The sequence below is a fragment of the Scyliorhinus torazame genome, chromosome 2 (genome assembly GCF_047496885.1).
Source record: "Scyliorhinus torazame isolate Kashiwa2021f chromosome 2, sScyTor2.1, whole genome shotgun sequence".
Lineage (NCBI taxonomy): Eukaryota > Metazoa > Chordata > Chondrichthyes > Carcharhiniformes > Scyliorhinidae > Scyliorhinus > Scyliorhinus torazame.
Genome location: NC_092708.1, coordinates 390112755 through 390137414, shown reverse-complemented (window position 1 = coordinate 390137414; position 24660 = coordinate 390112755). Strand labels below are relative to the sequence as shown.

The window sequence follows — 24660 nt, the reverse complement described above, 5'->3', positions numbered from 1 at the left end:
AACATTTGCTGCACTTCCCCTAAGGCAAGTTTATTCGTCCTTCTATACAGAGCTGCAGGTGTACCCAGAAATGGTGTCGCCAAAGCCCTGTGCCATTTCAGCAAGAGTTCCTTACTCTTGTATTCCAACCACCCTGCAGTAAAACATACCATTTTCCTTCTTAATTGTTTGCTGTACCTAATTGTTGACTTTGTGTTTCCTTTACTAAGGCACACAAATCCCTCTGCACGCCAACATATAATAGTCGTCCTACTATTTAAATAATCCGTCTTTCTATTCTTCCTAACAAAGTGAGTAACTGGCACTCCTCCACTTCTTTGCCCGCTTACTTAACCGGTCTATATTCCTTTGCATATTCTCAGTGATCCCCTCACAGCTTGCCTCCCTATCCCGCTTTGTATCATCAGCAAATTGGATACATCATGCTCAGTCACTTCCTCTTGGTCATTAATATAAATTGTAAACAGCTGAGATTATAGCACTGATTGTGTGTGTGTATGTGTGTGTACATGCATGTGTGTATGTGCGTGTATTTGCGTGTGTATGTGCCTGTCTGTGGGTATAATAGGACAGCAGGTTTCAAATTGTAATCTGGTTAAATTCTCTTACCTGAGTATTTGACTTCAGTGAAGCTGCCTGTGTCTTGTACAGATCTGGTTATATTAACCATTAGTTTAAATGTGGTTCAAAACAGAAGAATATAATAAATAAAAGCAGGAGTAGGCCATTCAGCCCATCAAGCCTGCTCCACCATTCGATAAGAACATGACTGATCTGATTGTGGCCTGACCTCCACTTTCATGTCTGTCCCCATAACAATTCCTACAGTGAAGGAGGAGACCATTCGGCCCATCGAGTGTGCACCAACCCCCAGAGAGAGCACCACACCTAGGCCCAATTCCCCACCCTACCCCCGTAACCCCATCTAGGGGCAATTTAGCATATCCAATCCACCGAACCTGCACTTCTTTGGGCTGTGGGAGGAAACTGGAGCGCCCGGAGGAAAACCCACGCAGACACGGAGAGAATGTGCAAACTCCACACTCAGACAGTCACCCGCGGGTGGAATCGGACCCGGGACCCTGGCGCTGCGAGGCAGCAGTGCTAACCACTGTGCCACCATGCTGCCCCTTGACTCACTTGTCAATAAAAAACTGCTCCCCTCGGCCTTGAATATATCCAATGGGCCCAGCCTCCACTTCTGTACGGGGAAGAGAATTTTACAGACGGATGCCCCTTTGAAAGAAAATAAATCCCCTCATCACAGTCTTAAATGGGGGGCGCCGAATTGTTAAACTTTGCTCCCTAGTTCTAGACACCCCCAGAAGGAGAAGCATCCTCTCAGCATCCATCCTGTCAAATCCCCTCAGAATCTTACATGTCTGAATAAGACCACCTCTCATTCTTTTCATCAGGGCTGAGGAGAGCCTCTGTAAGAGGGTAGGAATGTGAAAGGGTCGGTCTGATTTCCTATTGGGCCTTTTTGTAGTCTCACGATGAGGCTTTCTATAATGGGCCAGCGAGTCCAGAGGACATACAGTGCGTTAACCACAGACTCTGTTTCAGGGCGAGAAGGGTGTGCAGAGCCACGGGTTCCCTCTCTTTATTGCCACCCAGTCATCCACATTGGTGAGGTGTGTGCAATAGACATGTGTGTGCATGGATCTGCATGTGCGTGCGTGTCTACATGCATTGTGAGAGAACAAAAACGGAGTCCGTTTCAGCAGATGTGTCACCCTTGCTGAGCTGGGACTTTGCTGCTATGATCATACGCAGAATGGCCTTCTGGGGTAATGTAAAGCACCAGTGGTACTGAAGCCCCTTGCCACCAACATCCTGAGGTATGCTGAAGGGAGGGAAACTGACTTGGCGGAGGGGCTTCTCCTGGAGGCTGAACATTATCTTCTGACCAATGCCAAACTGTCAACGCCTGTCATATTATCAGTGTTACTGCGACAGTCAAAACAATGCATTGCAACTGACTGCAATACACTGCAGTAATACGACCATCATTTCCATGTTAAAGAGGTCTCAAAATGACTTGCATGTACACAATTCTGTTCATGTGTTGAAGCATCCCAAAAGTTCCTTGAAGCAGCAAGGATTGGAATGGGGGGGGGGGGGGGGGGGGCGGGGAGGGCGTGGACAGGTGTGGGTGCAAGTTTAGTGAGGTGACGGAGGGTATGATCACAGTGGGTTCAAGAATATGGGAAGAGAGTTAGCAAGGCATTTAGCGCAAAAGCTTTTATCTTTGTGGGGAGAGAGGGAGGTAAACATTTCTAACATTCACTCCCTCCACCATCACCGGCACACCTTGCCTACAGCGTGAACCATATGCAAGATGTACTGCAGCAATTCACAGCAGTGTAACAAGGTTTTCTTTCACAGTCCCACACCCATGCCCATGTCCTTGCAGGTGGTAGATGCCATCAGACCCATGGGAACCCCACCACTTTCAAGCTCCCCTCCAGGTCACACAGCACCCTGACTTGGAGCTATATCGCCGTTCCTTCAGTGTCGCTGGGTCAAAACCCTCGAACTTCCTTCCCACAGGCACGGTGGGAATACTTCCGCCACGTGGAAGGTCAAGAAAGCTGCTCAGCACCACCTTCTCAAGGGCGACTGGGGATGGGCAATAATTGCCGGCCTATCCATATCCCAAATCCCAAGAATAAAAGAAAAGAACAGAGTTGTAAAAGCTGGGGTAGAGGGCTAAAGGAAGTTCCAGAGATAGAGTGGAGGGAAATTAGAAGTCGTTGTGCAATTGTAAAACTCCAGTTTATGCCCTTCGCTAGGGATCAGCTGACACATTGAAACTTAAAAAGTTTTGATTCTTCTATCGGAGGACAAGGGATAACTTGAATGATTTGTCAGCTGTTTTTTGCAGTGTAATCAATCTACTCCAAATCGTTAATGTGTGATGGATAAATCAGAATCAGACAAGAGGCCATTCAACCCACCGTGCCTGTGACAGCCCTTACCTCCACTCCCCTGCTCTGTCCCCAGAGCCCTGCAAGGTTTTCTTTTTCAAGTATTCATCCAATTCTCCTTTGGAAAGTATATTTGAACCTGCTCCCACCATTCTTTCAGGCAGTGTATTCCAGAAAACAAAAAGTTGCTGTGCCATCTCACAGAGGAGGGTGGTGATGGCATAGTGGTATTGTTCCTGGACTAGTAATCCAGAGAGCCAGGATAATGACCCGGGTTCCAATCCCACCACGGCAGGCGATAGAAATAAAATATCAGGAATTTTACAAATGTCTGATGATGGCCATTGTCCATTCTCGTAAAATCCCACGTGTTTCGCTAATGTCCTTTAGGGAAGGAAATCTGCTGTCCTTACCTGGTCTGGCCTACTCCAGACCCACAGCAATGTGGTCGACTCTTAAGTTCCCCCTCAAGGGCATTTAGGGATGGGCAATAAATGCTGGCCCAGCCTGTGATGCCCACGTCCCATGAATGGATTAAAAAACCTCGGATTCTTTTGTTAATCCCTGTGTCCCTGGTTACTCACCCTCCTGGTTACTCACCCTCCTGGTTACCCACCCTCCTGGTTACCCACCCTCCTGGTTACTCACCCTCCTGGTTACTCACCCTCCTGGTTACCCACCCTCCTGGTTACTCACCCTCCTGGTTACCCACCCTCCTGGTTACTCACCCTCCTGTTTACCCACCCTCCTGTTTACCCACCCTCCTGGTTACTCACCCTCCTGGTTACCCACCCTCCTGGTTACTCACCCTCCTGGTTACCCACCCTCCTGGTTACTCACCCTCCTGGTTACTCACCCTCCTGTTTACCCACCCTCCTGTTTACCCACCCTCCTGGTTACCCACCCTCCTGGTTCCCCACCCTCCTGGTTACACACCCTCCTGGTTACCCACCCTCCTGGTTATCCATCCTCCTGGTTACTCACCCTCCTGGTTACCCACACTCCTGCTTACCCACCCTCCTGGTTACCCACCCTCCCGGTTACTCACCCTCCCGGTTACCCACCCTACTGGTTACCCACCCCCTGGTTACCCACCCTCCTGGTTACCCACCCTCCTGGTTACCCACCCTCCCGGTTACTCACCCTCCCGGTTACCCACCCTCCTGGTTACCCACCCCCTGGTTACCCACCCTCCTGGTTACCCAGCCTCCTGGTTAACCAGCCTCCTGGTTACCCACCTTCCTGGTTACTCACCCACCTGGTTACCCACCCTCCTGGTTACCCACCCTCCTGGATAACCAACCCCCTGGTTAATCACCCTCCTGGTTACCAACCCTCCTGGTTACCCACCATCCTGGTTACCCACCCCCTGGTTACCCACCCTCCTGGTTACCCAGCCTCCTGGTTAACCAGCCTCCTGGTTACCCACCCTCCTGGTTACCCACCCTCCTGGTTACCCACTCTCCTGGTTACCCACCCTCCTGGTTACCCACCCTCCTGGTTACTCACCCTCCTGGTTACACACCCTCCTGGTTACACACCCTCCTGGTTACCCACTCTCCTGGTTACCCACCCTCCTAGTTACCCACCCTCCTGGTTACCCACCCTCCTGGTTACTCACCCTCCTGGTTACCCACCCTCCTGGTTACCCACCCTCCTGGTTACTCACCCTCCTGGTTAACCACACTCCTGGTTACTCACCCTCCTGGTTACCCACCCTCCTGGTTACCCACACTCCTGGTTACCCACCCTCCTGGTTACCCACCCTCCTGGTTACCCACCCTCGTGGATACCCACCCCCTGGTTACTCACCCTCCTGGTTACTCACTCTCCTGGTTACTCACCCTCCTGGTTACCCAGCCTCCTGGTTACTCACCCTCCTGGATACCCACCCTCCTGGTTACTCACCCTCCTGGTAACCCACCGTCCTGGTTACCCACCCTCCTGGTTACCCACCATCCTGGTTACTCACCCCCCTGGTTACCCACCCTCCTGAATACCCACCCTCCTGGTTACTGACTCTCCTGGTTACCCACCCTCCTGGTTACCCACCCTCCTGGTTACTCACTCTCCTGGTTACCCACCCTCCTGGTTACTCACCCTCCTGGTTATTCACCCTCCTGGTTACCCACTCTCCTGGTTATTCACCCTCCTGGTTACTCACCCTCCTGGTTACCCAAACCCCTTTACTCACCCTCCTGGTTACCCACCCTCCTGGTTACCCACCCTCCTGGTTACTCACCCTCCTGGTTACCCACCCCCCTGGTTACTCACCCTCCTGGTTACCCACCATCCTGGTTACTCACCCCCCTGGTTACCCACCCTCCTGAATACCCACCCTCCTGGTTACTGACTCTCCTGGTTACCCACCCTCCTGGTTACCCACCCTCCTGGTTACTCACTCTCCTGGTTACCCACCCTCCTGGTTACTCACCCTCCTGGTTATTCACCCTCCTGGTTACCCACTCACCTGGTTATTCACCCTCCTGGTTACTCACCCTCCTGGTTACTCACCCTCCTGGTTACCCAAACCCCTTTACTCACCCTCCTGGTTACCCAGCCTCCTGGTTACCCACCCTCCTGGTTACCCACCCTCCTGGTTACTCACCCTCCTGGTTACCCACCCTCCTGGTTCCCCGCCCTCCTGGTTATCCACCCTCCTGGTTACTCACCCTCCTGGTTACCCACCCTCCTGGTTACTCACCCTACTGGTTACTCACACTCTGGTTACTCACCCTCCTGGTTACTCACCCTCCTGGTTACCCACCCTCCTGGTTACTCACCCTCCTGGTTACTCACCCTCCTGGTTACTCACCCTCCTGGTTACCCACCCTCCTGGTTACCCACCCTCCTGGTTACCCACCCTCCTGGTAACCCACCCTCCTGGTTACCCACCCTCCTGGTTACCCACCATCCTGGTTACGCACCCCCCTGGTTACCCACCCTCCTGAATACCCACCCTCCTGATTACCCACCCTCCTGAATACCCACCCTCCTGGTTACCCACCCTCCTGGTTACCCACTCTCCTGGTTACCCACCCTCCTGGTTACCCACCCTCCTGGTTACTCACCCTGCTGGTTACTCACTCTCCTGGTTACCCACCCTCCTGGTTACCCACCCTCCTGGTTACTCACCCTCCTGGTTACTCACCCTGCTGGTTACTCACTCTCCTGGTTACCCACCCTCCTGGTTACCCACCCTCCTGGTTACCCACTCTCCTGGTTATTCACCCTCCTGGTTACCCACCCTCCTGGTTACCCACCCTCCTGGTTACTCACTCTCCTGGTTACCCACCCTCCTGGTTACCCACCCTCCTGGTTACCCACCCTCCTGGTTACTCACCCTCCTGGTTACTCACCCTGCTGGTTACTCACTCTCCTGGTTACCCACCCTCCTGGTTACCCACCCTCCTGGTTACCCACCCTCCTGGTTACCCACTCTCCTGGTTATTCACCCTCCTGGTTACCCAGCCTCCTGGTTACCCACCCTCCTGGTTACTCACCCTCCTGGTTACCCACCCCCCTGGTTACTCACCCTCCTGGTTACTCACCCTCCTGGGTATTCACCCTCCTGGTTATTCACCCTCCTGGTTACCCACACTCCTGGTTACCCACCCTCCTGGTTACTCACCCCCCTGGTTACCCACCCTCCTGGTTACCCACCCTCCTGGTTACCCACCATCATGGTTACTCACCCCCCTGGTTACCCACCCTCCTGGTTACCCACCCTCCTGGTTACTCACCCTCCTGGTTACCCACCCTCCTGGTTACCCACCCTCCTGGTTACACCCCCACCTGGTTACTCACCCTCCTGCTTACCCACCCTCCTGGTTACCCACCCTCCTGGTTACCCACCCTCCTGGTTACTCACTCTCCTGGTTACCCACCCTCCTGGTTACTCACCCTCCTGGTTATTCACCCTCCTGGTTACCCACTCACCTGGTTATTCACCCTCCTGGTTACTCACCCTCCTGGTTACTCACCCTCCTGGTTACCCAAACCCCTTTACTCACCCTCCTGGTTACCCAGCCTCCTGGTTACCCACCCTCCTGGTTACCCACCCTCCTGGTTACTCACCCTCCTGGTTACTCACCCTCCTGGTTACCCACCCTCCTGGTTACTCACCCTCCTGGTTACCCACCCCCCTGGTTACTCACCCTCCTGGTTACCCACCCTCCTGGTTCCCCGCCCTCCTGGTTATCCACCCTCCTGGTTACTCACCCTCCTGGTTACCCACCCTCCTGGTTACTCACCCTCCTGGTTACTCACACTCTGGTTACTCACCCTCCTGGTTACTCACCCTCCTGGTTACCCACCCTCCTGGTTACCCACCCTCCTGGTTACTCACCCTCCTGGTTACCCACCCTCCTGGTTACTCACCCTCCTGGTTACCCACCCTCCTGGTTACCCACCCTCCTGGTAACCCACCCTCCTGGTTACCCACCCTCCTGGTTACCCACCATCCTGGTTACGCACCCCCCTGGTTACCCACCCTCCTGAATACCCACCCTCCTGATTACCCACCCTCCTGAATACCCACCCTCCTGGTTACCCACCCTCCTGGTTACCCACTCTCCTGGTTACCCACCCTCCTGGTTACCCACCCTCCTGGTTACTCACCCTGCTGGTTACTCACTCTCCTGGTTACCCACCCTCCTGGTTACCCACCCTCCTGGTTACTCACCCTCCTGGTTACTCACTCTCCTGGTTACCCACCCTCCTGGTTACCCACCCTCCTGGTTACCCACTCTCCTGGTTATTCACCCTCCTGGTTACCCACCCTCCTGGTTCCCCACCCTCCTGGTTACTCACTCTCCTGGTTACCCACCCTCCTGGTTACCCACCCTCCTGGTTACTCACCCTCCTGGTTACTCACCCTCCTGGTTACCCACCCTCCTGGTTACCCACCCTCCTGGTTATTCACCCTCCTGGTTACCCAGCCTCCTGGTTACCCACCCTCCTGGTTACTCACCCTCCTGGTTACCCACCCCCCTGGTTACTCACCCTCCTGGTTACTCACCCTCCTGGGTATTCACCCTCCTGGTTATTCACCCTCCTGGTTACCCACACTCCTGGTTACCCACCCTCCTGGTTACTCACCCTCCTGGTTACCCACCCTCCTGGTTACCCACCCTCCTGGTTACCCACCATCATGGTTACTCACCCCCCTGGTTACCCACCCTCCTGGTTACCCACCCTCCTGGTTACTCACCCTCCTGGTTACCCACCCTCCTGGTTACCCACCCTCCTGGTTACACCCCCCCCTGGTTACTCACCCTCCTGCTTACCCACCCTCCTGGTTACCCAACCCCCTTTACTCATCCTCCTGGTTACTCACCCGCCTGGTTACTCACCCTCCTGGTTACCCACCCTCCTGGTTATCCCACCCTCCTGGTTACTCACCCTCCTGGATACCCAACCCCCTAGTTACCCACTCTCCTGGTTACCCAACCTTCTGGTTACCCACCCTCCTGGTTACTCACCCTCCTGGTTACCCACCCTCCTGGTTACCCACCCTCCTGGTTACTCACCCTCCTGGATACCCAACCCCCTGGTTACTCACCCTCCTGGTTACTCACTCTCCTGGTTACTCACCCTCCTGGTTACCCACCCTCCTGGTTACTCACCCTCCTGGATACCCACCCCCCTGGTTACTCACCCTCCTGGTTACTCACTCTCCTGGTTACTCACCCTCCTGGTTACCCACCCTCCTGGTTAACCACCCCCTTGGTTACTCACCCTCGTGGTTACCCACCCTCCTGGATACCCACCCCCCTGGTTACTCACCCTCCTGGTTACTCACCCTCCTGGTTACTCACCCTCCTGGTTACTCACCCTCGTGGTTACCCACCCTCCTGGTTACCCACCCTCCTGGTTACTCACCCTCCTGGTTACTCACTCTCCTGGTTACCCACCCTCCTGGTTACTCTCCCCCCTGGTTACTCACCCTCTGGTTACCCACCCTCCTGGTTACTCACCCTCCTGGTTACCCACCCTCCTGGTTACTCACCCTCCTGGTTACCCACCCTCCTGGTTACTCACCCTCCTGGTTACCCACCCTCCTGGTTACCCAACCCCCTTTACCCACCCTCCTGGTTACCCACCCTCCTGGTTACCCACCCTCCTGGTTACCCACCCTCCTGGTTACTCACCCTCCTGGTTACCCACCCTCCTGGTTACCCAACCCCCTTTACTCATCCTCCTGGTTACCCACCCTCCTGGTTACTCACCCTCCTGGTTACCCACCCTCCTGGTTACCCAACCCCCTTTACTCATCCTCCTGGTTACCCACCCTCCTGGTTACCCAGCCTCCTGGTTACCCACCCTCCTGGTTACCCACCCTCCTGGTTACCCACCCCCTGGTTACTCACCCTCCTGGTTACTCACCCTGCTGGTTACACCCCCCCCTGGTTACTCACCCTCCTGGTTACTCACCCTCCTGGTTACTCACCCTGCTGGTTACACCCCCCCCTGGTTACTCACCCTCCTGGTTACTCACCCTCCTGGTTACCCACCCTCCTGGTTACTCACTCTCCTGGTTACTCACTCTCCTGGTTACCCAGCCTCCTGGTTACCCACCCTCCTGGTTACCCACCCTCCCGGTTACTCACCCTCCTGGTTACTCACCCTCGTGGTTACCCACCCTCCTAGTTAACCACCCTCGTGGTTACTCACCCTCCTGGTTACCCAGCCTCCTGGTTACCCACCCTCCTGGTTACCCACCCTCGTGGTTATCCACCCTCCTGGTTACCCACCCTCCTGGTTACTCACCCTCTTGGTTACCCACTGTCCTGGTTACCCAGGTTCCTGGTTACCCACCATCCTGGTTACCCACCCTCCTGGTTGCCCACCCTCCTGGTTACCCACCCTCCTGGTTACTCACCCTCCTGGTTACCCACTCTCCTGGTTACCCAGCCTGCTGGTTACCCCCCCTCCTGGTTACTCACCCTCCTGGTTACTCACCCTCCTAGTTACCCACCCCCCTGGGTACCCACCCTCCTGGTTACTCACCCTCCTGGTTACCCACCCTCCTGGTTACTCACCCTCCTGGTTACCCACCTTCCTGGTTACTCACCCTCCTGGTTACCCACCTTCCTGGTTACCCACCCTCCTGGTTACTCACCCTCCTGGTTACTCACTCTCCTGGTTACCCACCCTCCTGGTTACTCACCCTCCTGGTTACCCACCCTCCTGGTTACTCACCCTCCTGGTTACCCACCCTCCTGGTTACCCACTCTCCTGGTTACTCACCCTCCTGGTTACCCACCCTCCTGGTTACCCACCCTCCTGGTTACCCACTCTCCTGGTTACTCACCCTCCTGGTTACCCACCCTCCTGGTTACCCACCCTCCTGGTTACCCACTCTCCTGGTTACTCACCCTCCTGGTTACCCACCCTCCTGGGTACCCAACCTCCTGGTTACTCACCCTCCTGGTTACTCACCCTGCTGGTTACTCACCCTCGTGGTTACCCACCTTCCTGGTTACCCACCCTCCTGGTTACTCACCCTCCTGGTTACTCACCCTCCTGGTTACCCACCCTCCTGGTTACTCCCTCTCCTGGTTACCCACCCTCCTGGTTACCCACCCTCCTGATTACTCACCCTCCTGGTTACTCACCCTCGTGGTTACTCACCCTCCTGGTTACCCACCTTCCTGGTTACCCAGCCTCCTGGTTACTCACCCTCCTGGTTACCCAGCCTCCTGGTTACTCACCCTCCTGTTTACTCACCCTTCTGTTTACTCACCCTCCTGGTTACTCACTCTCCTGGTTACTCACCCTCCTGGTTACCCACCCTCCTGGTTACTCACTCTCCTGGTTACTCACCCTCCTGGTTACCCACCCTCCTGGTTACTCACCCTCCTGGTTACTCACCCTCCTGGTTACTCACTCTCCTGGTTACTCACCCTCCTGGTTACCCACCCTCCTGGTTACTCACTCTCCTGGTTACCCAACCTCCTGGTTACTCACCCTCCTGGTTACCCACCCTCCTGGTTACTCACTCTCCTGGTTACTCACCCTCCTGGTTACTCACTCTCCTGGTTACCCACCCTCCTGGTTACCCACCCTCCTGGTTACTCACTCTCCTGGTTACTCACCCTCCTGGTTACCCACCCTCCTGGTTACTCACTCTCCTGGTTACTCACTCTCCTGGTTACCCACCCTCCTGGTTACTCACTCTCCTGGTTACCCACCCTCCTGGTTACTCCCTCTCCTGGTTACCCACTCTCCTGGTTACTCACCCTCCTGGTTACTCACCCTCCTGGTTACTCACTCTCCTGGTTACCCACCCTCCTGGTTACCCACCCTCCTAGTTACTCACTCTCCTGGTTACCCACCCTCCTGGTTACCCACTCTCCTGGTTACCCACCCTCCTGGTTACTCACGCTCCTGGTTACCCTCCCTCCTGGTTACCCACTCTCCTGGTTACCCACCCTCCTGGTTACTCACCCTCCTAGTTACCCACCATCCTAGTTACCCACCCTCCTGGTTACCCACCCTCCTGGTTACCCACCCTCCTAGTTACTCACTCTCCTGGTTACTCACCCTCCTGGTTACCCACCCTCCTGGTTCCCCACCCTCCTAGTTACTCACCCTCCTGGTTACTCACCCTCCTGGTTACCCACCCTCCTGGTTACTCACCCTCCTGGTTACTCACCCTCCTGGTTACCCACACTCCTGGTTACTCACTCTTCTGGTTACTCACCCTCCTAGTTACCCACCCTCCTAGTTACCCAACCTCCTGGTTACTCAACCTCCTGGTTACTCACTCTCCTGGTTACTCACCCTCCTGGTTACTCAACCTCCTGGTTACTCACCCTCCTGGTTACCCACACTCCTGGTTACTCACCCTCCTGGTTAACCACCCTCCTGGTTACTCACTCTTCTGGTTACTCACCCTCCTAGTTGCCCACCCTCCTAGTTACCCAACCTCCTGGTTACCCACCCTCCTGGTTACTCACTCTTCTGGTTACTCACCCTCCTAGTTACCCACCCTCCTAGTTACCCAACCTCCTGGTTACTCACTCTCCTGGTTACTCACTCTCCTGGTTACCCACTCTTCTGGTTACCCAGCTTCCTGGTTACTCACCCTCCTGGTTCCTCACCCTCCTGGTTACTCACTCTCCTAGTTACCCACCCTCCTGTTTACTCACCCTCCTGGTTCCCCGCCCTCCTGGTTACCCACCCTCCTGGTTACTCACCCTCCAGGTTACCCACCATCCTGGTTACTCACCCTCCTGGTTACTCACCCTCCTGGTTCCCCGCCCTCCTGGTTACCCATCCTCCTGGTTACTCACCCTCCTGGTTACCCACCCTCCTGGTTACCCAGCCTCCTGGTTACTCACCCTCCTGGTTATTCACTCTCCTGGTTACTCACTCTCCTAGTTACCCACCCTCCTGGTTACCCACCCTCCTGGTTACCCACCCTCCTGGTTACTCACTCTTCTGGTTACTCACCCTCCTAGTTACCCACCCTCCTAGTTACCCAACCTCCTGGTTACTCAACCTCCTGGTTACTCACTCTCCTGGTTACTCACCCTCCTGGTTACTCAACCTCCTGGTTACTCACCCTCCTGCTTACCCACCCTCCTGGTTACTCACTCTTCTGGTTACTCACCCTCCTAGTTACCCACCCTCCTAGTTACCCAACCTCCTGGTTACTCAACCTCCTGGTTACTCACTCTCCTGGTTACTCACCCTCCTGGTTATTCACCCTCCTGGTTACCCACCCTCCTGGTTACTCACTCTTCTGGTTACTCACCCTCCTAGTTGCCCACCCTCCTAGTTACCCAACCTCCTGGTTACCCACCCTCCTGGTTACTCACTCTTCTGGTTACTCACCCTCCTAGTTACCCACCCTCCTAGTTACCCAACCTCCTGGTTACTCACTCTCCTGGTTACTCACTCTCCTGGTTACCCACTCTGCTGGTTACCCAGCTTCCTGGTTACTCACCCTCCTGGTTCCTCACCCTCCTGGTTACTCACTCTCCTAGTTACCCACCCTCCTGTTTACTCACCCTCCTGGTTCCCCGCCCTCCTGGTTACCCACCCTGCTGGTTACTCACCCTCCAGGTTACCCACCCTCCTGGTTACTCACCCTCCTGGTTACTCACCCTCCTGGTTCCCCGCCCTCCTGGTTACCCACCCTCCTGGTTACTCACCCTCCTGGTTACCCACCCTCCTGGTTACCCAGCCTCCTGGTTACTCACCCTCCTGGTTATTCACTCTCCTGGTTACTCACTCTCCTAGTTACCCACCCTCCTGGTTACCCACCCTCCTGGTTACTCACCCTACTGGTTACTCATCCTCCTGGTTATTCACTCTCCTGGTTACCCACCCTCCTGGTTACCCACTCTCCTGGTTACTCACCCTCCTGGTTACTCACTCTCCTGGTTACCCACCCTCCTGGTTACCCACCCTCCTTGTTACCCACTCTCCTGGTTACTCACCCTCCTGGTTACTCACTCACCTGGTTACTCACCCTCCTGGTTACCCACCCTCCTGGTTACCCACTCTCCTAGTTACCCACCCTCCTGGTTACCCACTCTCCTGGTTACTCACCCTCCTGGTTACTCACTCACCTGGTTACTCACCCTCCTGGTTACCCACCCTCCTGGTTACCCACCCTCCTGGTTACTCACCCTCCTGGTTACCCACCCTCCTGGTTACCCACTCTCCTGGTTACTCACCCTCCTGGTTACTCACTCACCTGGTTACTCACCCTCCTGGTTACCCACCCTCCTGGTTACTCACCCTCCTGGTTACTCACACTCCTGGTTACCCACCCTCCTGGTTACCCACCCTCCTGGTTACTCACCCTCCTGGTTACCCACCCTCCTGGTTACTCAACCTCCTGGTTACCCACCCTCCTGGTTACCCACCCTCCTGGTTACCCAGCCTCCTGGTTACTCACCCTCCTGGTTACTCACCCTCCTGGTTATCCATCCTCCTGGTTACTCACCCTCCTGGTTACCCACCCTCCTTCTTACCCACCCCCTGGTTACCCACCCTCCTGGTTACCCACCCTCCCGGTTACTCACCCTCCCGGTTACCCACCCTCCTGGTTACCCACCCTACTGGTTACCCACCCCCTGGTTACCCACCCTCCTGGTTACCCAGCCTCCTGGTTAACCAGCCTCCTGGTTACCCACCTTCCTGGTTACTCACCCACCTGGTTACCCACCCTCCTGGTTACCCACCCTCCTGGTTAACCAACCCCCTGGTTACTCACCCTCCTGGTTACCAACCCTCCTGGTTACCCACCATCCTGGTTACCCACCCTCCTGGTTACCCACTCTCCTGGTTACCCACCCTCCTGGTTACTCACCCTCCTGGTTACTCACCCTCCTGGTTACCCACTCTCCTGGTTACCCACTCTCCCTGTTACCCACCCTCCTGGTTACCCACCCTCCTGGTTACCCACCCTCCTGGTTACTCACCCTCCTGGTTACCCACCATCCTGGTTACCCACCCTCCTGGTTACCCACCATCCTGGTTACCCACTCTCCTGGTTACCCACCCTCCTGGTTACTCACCCTCCTGGTTACTCACCCTCCTGGTTACCCACTCTCCCTGTTACCCACCCTCCTGGTTACCCACCCTCCTGGTTACCCACCCTCCTGGTTAATCACCCTCCTGGTTACCCAGCCTCCTTGTTACCCACCCTCCTGGTTACCCACCCTCCTGGTTACTCACCCTCCTGGTTACCCACTCTCCTGGTTACTCACCCTCCTGGTTACCCAGCCTCCTGGTTACTCACCCTCCTGGATACCCACCCTCCTGGTTACCCACCCTCCTGGTTACCCACCCTCCTGGCTACTCACCCTGCTGGTTACCCACTCTCCTGGTTACTCACCCTCCTGGATACCCACCCTCCTGGTTACTCACCCTCCTGGTTACCCACCCTCCTGGTTACCCACCCTCCTGGTTACCCACCCCCCTGGTTACCCACCCTCCTGGTTACTCACCCTCCTGGATACCCACTCTCCTGGTTACCCAGCCTCCTGGTTACTCACCCTCCTGGATACCCACCCTCCTGGTTACTCACCCTCCTGGTTACCCACCCTCCTGGTTACTCACCCTGCTGGTTACTCACTCTTCTGGTTACCCACCCTCCTGGTTACCCACCCTCCTGGTTACTCACCCTCCTGGTTACCCACCCTCCTGGTTACTCACCCTGCTGGTTACTCACTCTCCTGGTTACCCACCCTCCTGGTTACCCACCCTCCTGGTTATTCACCCTCCTGGTTACCCACTCTCCTGGTTACTCACTCTCCTGGTTACCCACCCTCCTGGTTACCCACCCTCCTGGTTACTCACCCTCCTGGTTACTCACCCTCCTGGTTACCCAAACCCCTTTACTCACCCTCCTGGTTACTCACCCTCCTGGTTAACCAGCCTCCTGGTTACCCACCCTCCTGGTTACTCACCCTCCTGGTTACCCACCCCCCTGGTTACTCACCCTCCTGGTTACTCACCCTCCTGGGTACTCACCCTCCTGGTTATTCACCCTCCTGGTTACCCACCCTCCTGAATACCCACCCTCCTGGTTATTCACCCTCCTGGTTACCCACACTCCTGGTTACCCACCCTCCTGGTTACTCTCCCTCCTGGTTACTCACCCCCCTGGTTACTCACCCCCCTGGTTACCCACCCTCCTGATTACCCACCCTCCCGGTCACCCACCCTCCTGGTTACCCACGCTCCTGGTTACCCACCCTCCTGGTTACTCACCCTCCTGGTTATCCACCCTCCTGGTTACTCACCCTCCTGGTTACCCACCCTCCTGGTTACTCGCTCTCCTGGTTACCCACCCTCCTGGTTCCCCACCCTCCTGGTTATCCACCCTCCTGGTTACTCACCCTCCTGGTTACCCACCCTCCTGGTTACTCGCTCTCCTGGTTACCCACCCTCCTGGTTCCCCACCCTCCTGGTTATCCACCCTCCTGGTTACACACCCTCCTGGTTACCCACCCTCCTGGTTACTCACCCTCCTGGTTACTCACCCTCGTGGATACCCACCCTCCTTGTTACTCACCCTCCTGGTTACTCACCCTCCTGGTTACCCACCCTCCTTGTTACTCACCCTCCTGGTAACCCACCGTCCTGGTTACCCACCCTCCTGGTTACCCACCCTCCTGGTTACCCACCCTCCTGGTTACTCACCCTCCTGGTTACTCGCTCTCCTGGTTACCCACCCTCCTGGTTCCCCACCCTCCTGGTTATCCACCCTCCTGGTTACTCACCCTCCTGGTTACTCACCCTCCTGGTTACCCACCCTCCTGGTTACTCGCTCTCCTGGTTACTCACCCTCCTGGATACCCACCCTCCTGGTTACTCACCCTCCTGGTTACCCACCCTCCTGGTTACTCACCCTCCTGGTAACCCACCGTCCTGGTTACCCACCCTCCTGGTTACCCACCCTCCTGGTTACTCACCCCCCTGGTTACCCACCCTCCTGGTTACTCACCCTCCTGGTTACTCACCCTCCTGGATACCCACCCTCCTGGTTACTCACCCTCCTGGTTACACACCCTCCTGGTTACTCACCCTCCTGGTAACCCACCCTCCTGGTTACTCACCCTCCTGGTTACCCACCCTCCTGGTTACTCACCCTCCTGGTTACTCACCCTCCTGGATACCCACCCTCCTGGTTACTCACCCTCCTGGTTACTCACCCTCCTGGTTACTCACCCTCCTGGATACCCACCCTCCTGGTTACTCACCCTCCTGGTTACCCACCCTCCTGGTTACTCACCCTCCTGGTAACCCACCGTCCTGGTTACCCACCCTCCTGGTTACCCACCCTCCTGGTTACTCACCCCCCTGGTTACCCACCCTCCTGGTTACTCACCCTCCTGGTTACTCACCCTCCTGGATACCCACCCTCCTGGTTACTCACCCTCCTGGTTACCCACCCTCCTGGTTACTCACCCTCCTGGTAACCCACCCTCCTGGTTACTCACCCTCCTGGTTACCCACCCTCCTGGTTACTCACCCTCCTGGTTACCCACCCTCCTGGTTACCCACCCTCCTGGTTACTCACCCCCCTGGTTACCCACCCTCCTGATTACCCACCCTCCTGAATACCCACCCTCCTGGTTACTCACTCTCCTGGTTACCCACCCTCCTGGTTACCCACCCTCCTGGTTACTCACCCTGCTGGTTACCCACCCTCCTGGTTACTCACCCTCCTGGTAACTCACCCTCCTGGTTACCCACCCTCCTGGTTACCCACCCTCCTGGTTACTCACCCTCCTGGTTACCCACCCCCCTGGTTACTCACTCTCCTGGTTACCCACCCTCCTGGTTACCCAGCCTCCTGGTTACCCACCCTCCTGGTTACTCACTCTCCTGGTTACTCACCCTCCTGGTTACCCACCCTCCTGGTTACCCACCCCCCTGGTTACTCACCCTCCTGGTTACTCTCTCTCCTGGTTACTCACCCTCCTGGTTACCCACCCTCCTGGTTACCCACCATCGTGGTTACTCACCCTCGTGGTTACCCACCCTCCTGGTTAACCACCCCCTTGGTTACTCACCCTCGTGGTTACTCACCCTCGTGGTTACCCACCCTCCTGGTTAACCACCCCCTTGGTTACTCACCCTCGTGGTTACTCACCCTCGTGGTTACCCACCCTCCTGGTTAACCACCCCCTTGGTTACTCACCCTCGTGGTTACTCACCCTCCTGGTTACTCACCCTCCTGGTTACCCACCCTCCTGGTTACCCACCCTCCTGGTTACCCACTCTCCTGGTTACTCACCCTCCTGGTTACTCGCTCTCCTGGTTACCCACCCTGCTGGTTACTCACCCTCCTGGTTACCCACGCTCCTGGTTACTCACCCTCCTGGTTACCCACCCTCCTGTTTACCCACCCTCCTGGTTACTCACCCTCCTGGTTACCCACCCTCCTGGTTACTCACCCTCCTGGTTACCCACCCTCCTGTGTACTCTCCCCGCTGGTTACTCACCCTCTGGTTACTCACCCTCCTGGTTACCTAGCCTCCTGGTTACTCACCCTCCTGGTTACCCAACCCCCTTTACTCATCCTCCTGGTTACCCACCCTCCTGGTTACTCACCCTCCTAGTTACCCACTCTCCTGGTTACCCACCCTCCTGGTTACTCACACTCCAGGTTACCCACCCTCCTGGTTACCCACCCCCCTGGTTACTCACCCTCCTGGTTACCCAGCCTCCTGGTTACCCACCCTCCTGGTTACTCACCCTCCTGGTTACCCACCCTCCTGGTTACTCACTCTCCTGGTTACCCACCCTCCTGGTTACTCACCCTCCTGGTTACCCACACTCCTGGTTATTCACCCTCCTGGTTACCCACTCCTGGTTACTCACCCTCCTGGTTACCCACCCTCCTGGTTACTCACCCTCCTGGTTACTCACCCTCGTGGTTACCCAGCCTCCTGCTTACCCACCCTCCTGGTTACCCACCCTCCTGGTTACTCACCCTCCTGGTTACCCAGCCTCCTGGTTACTCACCCTCCTGGTTACCCAGCCTCCTGGTTACTCACCCTCCTGGTTACCCACCCTCCTGGTTCCCCACCCTCCTGGTTACCCACTCTCCTGGTTACTCACCCTCCTGGTTACTCGCTCTCCTGGTTACCCACCCTGCTGGTTACTCACCCTCCTGGTTACTCACCCTCCTGGTTACTCACCCTCCTGGTTACCCAGCCTCCTGGTTACTCACCCTCCTGGTTACTCACCCTCCTGGTTACCCCCCCTCCTGGTTACTCACCCTCCTGGTTACTCACCCTCCTGGTTACTCACCCTCCTGGTTACTCACTCTCCTGGTTACCCACCCTCCTGGTTACTCACCCTCCTGGTTACCCATGCTCCTGGTTACTCACCCTCCTGGTTACTCACCCTCCTGGTTACTCACCCTCCTGGTTACCCACTCTCCTGGTTACCCACCCTCCTGGTTACTCACTCTCCTGGTTACCCACCCTCCTGGTTACTCACCCTCCTGGTTACCCACCCTCCTGGTTACTCACCCTCCTGGTTACCCACCCTCCTGGTTACCCACCCTCCTGGTTACTCACCCTCCTGGTTACCCACCCCCCTGGTTACTCACCCTCCTGGTTACTCACCCTCCTGGTTACCCACCCCCTTGGTTACTCACCCTCCTGGTTACTCACCCTCGTGGTTACTCACCCTCCTGGTTACCCACCTTCCTGGTTACCCACCCTCCTGGTTACCCAGCCTCCTGGTTACTCACCCTCCTGGTTACCCAGCCTCCTGGTTACTCACCCTCCTGTTTACTCACCCTCCTGGTTACCCAGCCTCCTGGTTACTCACCCTCCTGTTTACTCACCCTCCTGGTTACCCAGCCTCCTGGTTACTCACCCTCCTGTTTACTCACCCTCCTGGTTACTCACTCTCCTAGTTACGCACCCTCCTGGTTACTCACCCTCCTGGTTACTCACTCACCTGGTTACTCACCCTCCTGGTTACCCACCCTCCTGGTTACCCACCCTCCTGGTTACCCACTCTCCTAGTTACCCACCCTCCTGGTTACCCACCCTCCTGGTTACCCACCCTCCTGGTTACCCACCCTCCTGGTTACTCAATCTCCTGGTTACTCACCCTCCTGGTTACTCACTCACCTGGTTACCCACCCTCCTGGTTACTCACCCTCCTGGTTACCCACCCTCCTGGTTACCCACTCTCCTAGTTACCCACCCTCCTGGTTACCCACTCTCCTGGTTACTCACCCTCCTGGTTACTCACTCACCTGGTTACCCACCCTCCTGGTTACTCACCCTCCTGGTTACCCACCCTCCTGGTTACCCACTCTCCTAGTTACCCACCCTCCTGGTTACCCACCCTCCTGGTTACTCACCCTCCTGGTTACTCACCCTCCTGGTTACCCAACGTCCTGGTTACTCACCCTCCTGGTTACCCACGCTCCTGGTTACCCCCCCTCCTGGTTACTCACCCTCCTGGTTACTCACTCTCCTGGTTACTCACCCTCCTGATTACCCCCCCTCCTGGTTACTCACCCTCCTGGTTACCCACTCTCCTGGTTACCCCCCCTCCTGGTTACTCACCCTCCTGGTTACTCACCCTCCTGGTTACCCCCCCTCCTGGTTACTCACCCTCCTGGTTACTCACCCTCCTGGTTACCCAGCCTCCTGGTTACCCACCCCCCTGGTTACCCACCCTCCTGGTTACCCACCCTCCTGGTTACTCACCCTCCTGGTTACCCACCCTCGTGATTACTCACCCTCCTGGTTACCCACTCTCCTGGTTACTCACCCTCCTGGTTACTCACCCTCCTGGTTACTCACCCTCCTGGTTACCCACCCTCGTGATTACTCACCCTCCTGGTTACCCACTCTCCTGGTTACCCACCCTCCTGGTTACTCACCCTCCTGGTTACCCACCCTCCTGGTTACTCACCCTCCTGGTTACCCACTCTCCTGGTTACCCACCCTCCTGGTTACTCCCTCTCCTGGTTACTCACACTCCTGGTTACCCACCCTCCTGGTTACTCACCCTCCTGGTTACTCACTCTCCTGGTTACCCACCCTCCTGGTTACCCACCCTCCTGGTTATTCACCCTCCTGGTTACCCACTCTCCTGGTTACTCACTCTCCTGGTTACCCACCCTCCTGGTTACTCACCCTCCTGGTTACCCACCCTCCTGGTTACTCACCCTCCTGGTTACCCACCCTCCTGGTTACTCACCCTCCTGGTTACCCACTCTCCAGGTGTCCCACCCTCCTGGTTACCCACCCTCCTGGTTACTCACCCTCCTGGTTACTCACCCTCCTGGTTACCCACCCTCCTAGTTACTCACTCTCCTGGTTACTCACCCTCCTGGTTACTCACGCTCCTGGTTACCCACCCTCCTGGTTACTCACCCTCCTGGTTACCCACCCTCCTAGTTACTCACTCTCCTGGTTACTCACCCTCCTGGTTACTCACGCTCCTGGTTACCCACCCTCCTGGTTACTCACCCTCCTGGATACCCACCCTCCTGCTTACCCACCCTCCTGGTTACTCACCCTCCTGGTTACTCACCCTCCTGGTTACCCACTCTCCTGCTTACCCACCCTCCTGGTTACTCACCCTCCTGGTTACTCACCCTCCTGGTTACTCCCTCTCCTGGTTACTCACCCTCCTGGTTACCCACCCTCCTGGTTACTCACCCTCCTGGTTACTCACCCTCCTAGTTACCCACCCTCCTGGTTACCCACCCTCCTAGTTACTCACTCTCCTGGTTACTCACCCTCCTGGTTACTCACGCTCCTGGTTACCCACCCTCCTGGTTACTCACCCTCCTGGTTACCCACTCTCCTGGTTACCCACCCTCCTAGTTACTCACTCTCCTGGTTACTCACCCTCCTGGTTACTCACGCTCCTGGTTACCCACCCTCCTGGTTACCCACCCTCCTGGTTACTCAGCCTCCTGGTTTCCCAGCTTCCTGGTTACTCACCCTCCTGGTTACCCACCCCCCTGGTTACTCACCCTCCTGGTTACTCACCCTCCTGGTTACCCACCCTCCTGGTTACTCACCCTCCTGGATACCCACCCTCCTGGTTACCCACTCTCCTGGTTACCCACCCTCCTGGTTACCCACCCTCCTAGTTACCCAACCTCCTGGTTACTCACCCTCATGGTTACCCACCCTCCTGGTTACCCACCCTCCTGGTTACTCACCCTCCTGGTTACCCACCCTCCTGGTTACCCACTCTCCTGGTTACTCACCCTCCTGGTTACTCACCCTCCTGGTTACCCACCCTCCTAGTTACCCAACCTCCTGGTTACTCACCCTCCTGGTTACCCACACTCCTGGTTACCCACACTCCTGGTTACCCACCCTCCTGGTTACTCACTCACCTGGTTACTCACCCTCCAGGTTACCCAGCTTCCTGGTTACTCACCCTCCTGGTTACTCACCCTCCTGGTTACCAGCTTCCTGGTTACTCACCCTCCTGGTTACTCACCCTCCTGGTTACCCACCCTCCTGGTTACTCACCCTCCTGGTAACTCACCCTCCTGGTTACCCACCCTCCTGTTTACCCACTCTCCTGGTTACCCACCCTCCTGGTTACCCACCCTCCTGGTTACTCACCCTCCTGCTTACCCACCATCCTGGTTACTCACCCTCCTGGTTACTCACCCTCCTGGTTACCCACCCTCCTGGTTACTCACCCTCCTGCCTACCCACCATCCTGGTTACTCACCCTCCTGGTTACTCACCCTCCTGGTTACTCACCCTCCTGCTTACCCACCATCCTGGTTACTCACCCTCCTGCTTACTCACCCTCCTGGTTACCCACCCTCCTGGTTACTCACCCTCCTGGTAACTCACCCTCCTGGTTACCCACCCTCCTGGTTACTCACTCTCCTGGTTACCCACCCTCCTGGTTACCCACCCTCCTGGTTACCCACCCTCCTGGTTACTCACCGTCCTGGTTACCCACCCTCCTGGTTGCCCACTCTCCTGGTTACCCACCCTCCTGGTTACCCACACTCCTGGTTACCCACCCTCCTGGTTACCCACCCTCCTAGTTACTTACCCTCCTGGTTACCCACCCTCCTGGTTGCCCACTCTCCTGGTTACCCACCCTCCTGGTTACCCACACTCCTGGTTACCCACCCTCCTGGTTACTCACCCTCCTGGTTACCCACCCTCCTGGTTACCAGCTTCCTGGTTACTCACCCTCCTGGTTACTCACACTCCTGGTTACCCACCCTCCAGGTTACCAGCTTCCTGGTTACCCACCCTCCTGGTTACCCACCCTCCTGTTTACCCACCCTCCTGGTTACTCACCCACCTGGTTACCCACCCTCCAGGTTACCCAGCTTCCTGGTTACTCACCCTCCTAGTTACTCACTCTCCTGGTTACTCACCCTCCTGGTTACTCAATCTCCTGGTTACCCACCCTCCTGGTTACCCACCCTCCTGGTTACTCACCCTCCTGGTAACTCACCCTCCTGGTTACCCACCCTCCTGGTTACCCACTCTCCTGGTTACCCACCCTCCTGGTTACTCACCCTCCTGGTAACTCACCCTCCTGGTTACCCACCCTCCTGGTTACCCACTCTCCTGTTTACCCACCCTCCTGGTTGCCCACCCTCCTGGTTACCCACCCTCCTGGTTACCCACCCTCCTGGTTACTCACCCTCCTGGTTACCCACCCTCCTGTTTACTCACACTCCTGGTTACTCACTCTCCTTGTTACCCACCCTCCTGGTTACTCACCCTCCTGGTTACCCAGTCTCCTGATTACCCACCCTCCTGGTTACTCACCCTCCTGGTTACTCACTCTCCTGATTACCCACCCTCCTGGTTACTCACCCTCCTGGTTACTCACTCTCCTTGTTACCCACCCTCCTGGTTACTCACCCTCCTGGTTACCCAGTCTCCTGGTTACCCACCCTCCTGGTTACCACCCTCCTGTCAGTGGAAGCGGTTTTCCCCTTATTTCATCTGTAAAAACTGCTTTTGGTTTTGAACCGCTGATTAACCTTCCCTGCTCCAACCCTCCCAGTTTCTCTTCTCTTTCATATAGCTGACGTTCTCATTAGCGGCACCGTACCAGTAAACACACCTGCACCACCTCCAAGAATTTCAATAGAAAAAAGACTTGCATTGATGTAACGCCTTTCATGGCCTTGGGCCATCGCAAAGTACTTTCCAGCCATCTTGGTAATTCTGTCCTAAACATGGCAGCCAATTAGCACACAGGAAGCTCTCACAAACAACAATGGGATTTGGTTGAGGCCAGGACACTATGGAGAGATCACCAACTCCTCGCCCAAAGAGTGGTCGTCCAGTCTTTTCAACTGAGAAAGAAGATGGGATCCAACTTCAACATCTAATTGTGAAGGACGGGTACTTCCAACAGTTAATCACTCTGCACTAGGGGAGGGGGGCAACTTGAACTCAACTCTCTGGACATCCTCTGAAAAGTGCAATGCCTAAAAATGATCTTTCATTCTCTCACGCTCTCTCTCTCATTTGTTTTCCTTGCCCAGGTCTGGTTCAAAAACCGCCGAGCCAAATGGAGGCGGCAGAAGAGATCATCGTCGGAGGAGTCAGACTCCCAGAAATGGAACAAAGTTTCCAAACCCCCCACCCCGCTGGGAAATCCTTCGGGAGAAGTGAGGGCGGCGGCCCAGGAAAGTGAGCTGGAGTCGGACAGCTGATAACTGCCGCTGACCCCCCCCCCCCCCCCCCACCACCCACTCACCCACCCCTCAGCTCCTACCGTGGCTGGGATCCTGCACATTGTCCACCTGGTGGGCGGAAGATGCTGTAAATAATGTACATTTCCATATATATATGTGCGTGTGTGTATGTGTGCCTGTCCTGTCAATAAAAACAACCCTGAGATGTCACTCAGGTGGGAGGCAGCATTGCTTTGTCAAAACTAACTGCATATTAAACAGTGGCTCAACAAACCAGGGGCTAATACAATGTTGTCATAAAATGACAGAAACTTGCAACGCAAAAGAGAGCCATTCGGCCCATTGTGTACGTACTAGCTCTGTGGGAGAGCTGTTCTATTAATCCCATATCTCCGCCTTTTGTTCATAACCTGTAAATTCCCCCAAAACCTGTCTCGCTCTGTTTTAAAACCTTATCCAGACGAGTGTTCCACGAATAATCCAACAGAACATGAGTTCGAATCCCCCCATGGGCATTTGGAGAATCTGGAGTTCAGCTTCTTCTTTTTTTTTTTAAGTCCAGAAATTTAA

General features: G+C 56.1%; 1 protein-coding gene across 2 annotated transcripts in view; it reads left to right on the top strand.

Annotated features, from left to right (window-relative positions):
* The window catches only part of LOC140407932 (homeobox protein goosecoid-like), a 38827-nt gene extending 14527 nt beyond the window's left edge, over positions 1-24300 (top strand). For both annotated transcript variants that reach the window (XM_072495122.1, XM_072495121.1), the window contains exon 4: positions 23938-24300. In XM_072495122.1, the coding sequence (XP_072351223.1) occupies positions 23938-24108 (171 nt within the window). In that variant the 3' untranslated portion in view covers positions 24109-24300. The remainder of the gene's footprint in view (positions 1-23937) is intronic.
* Positions 24301-24660: the final 360 nt, after the last annotated feature.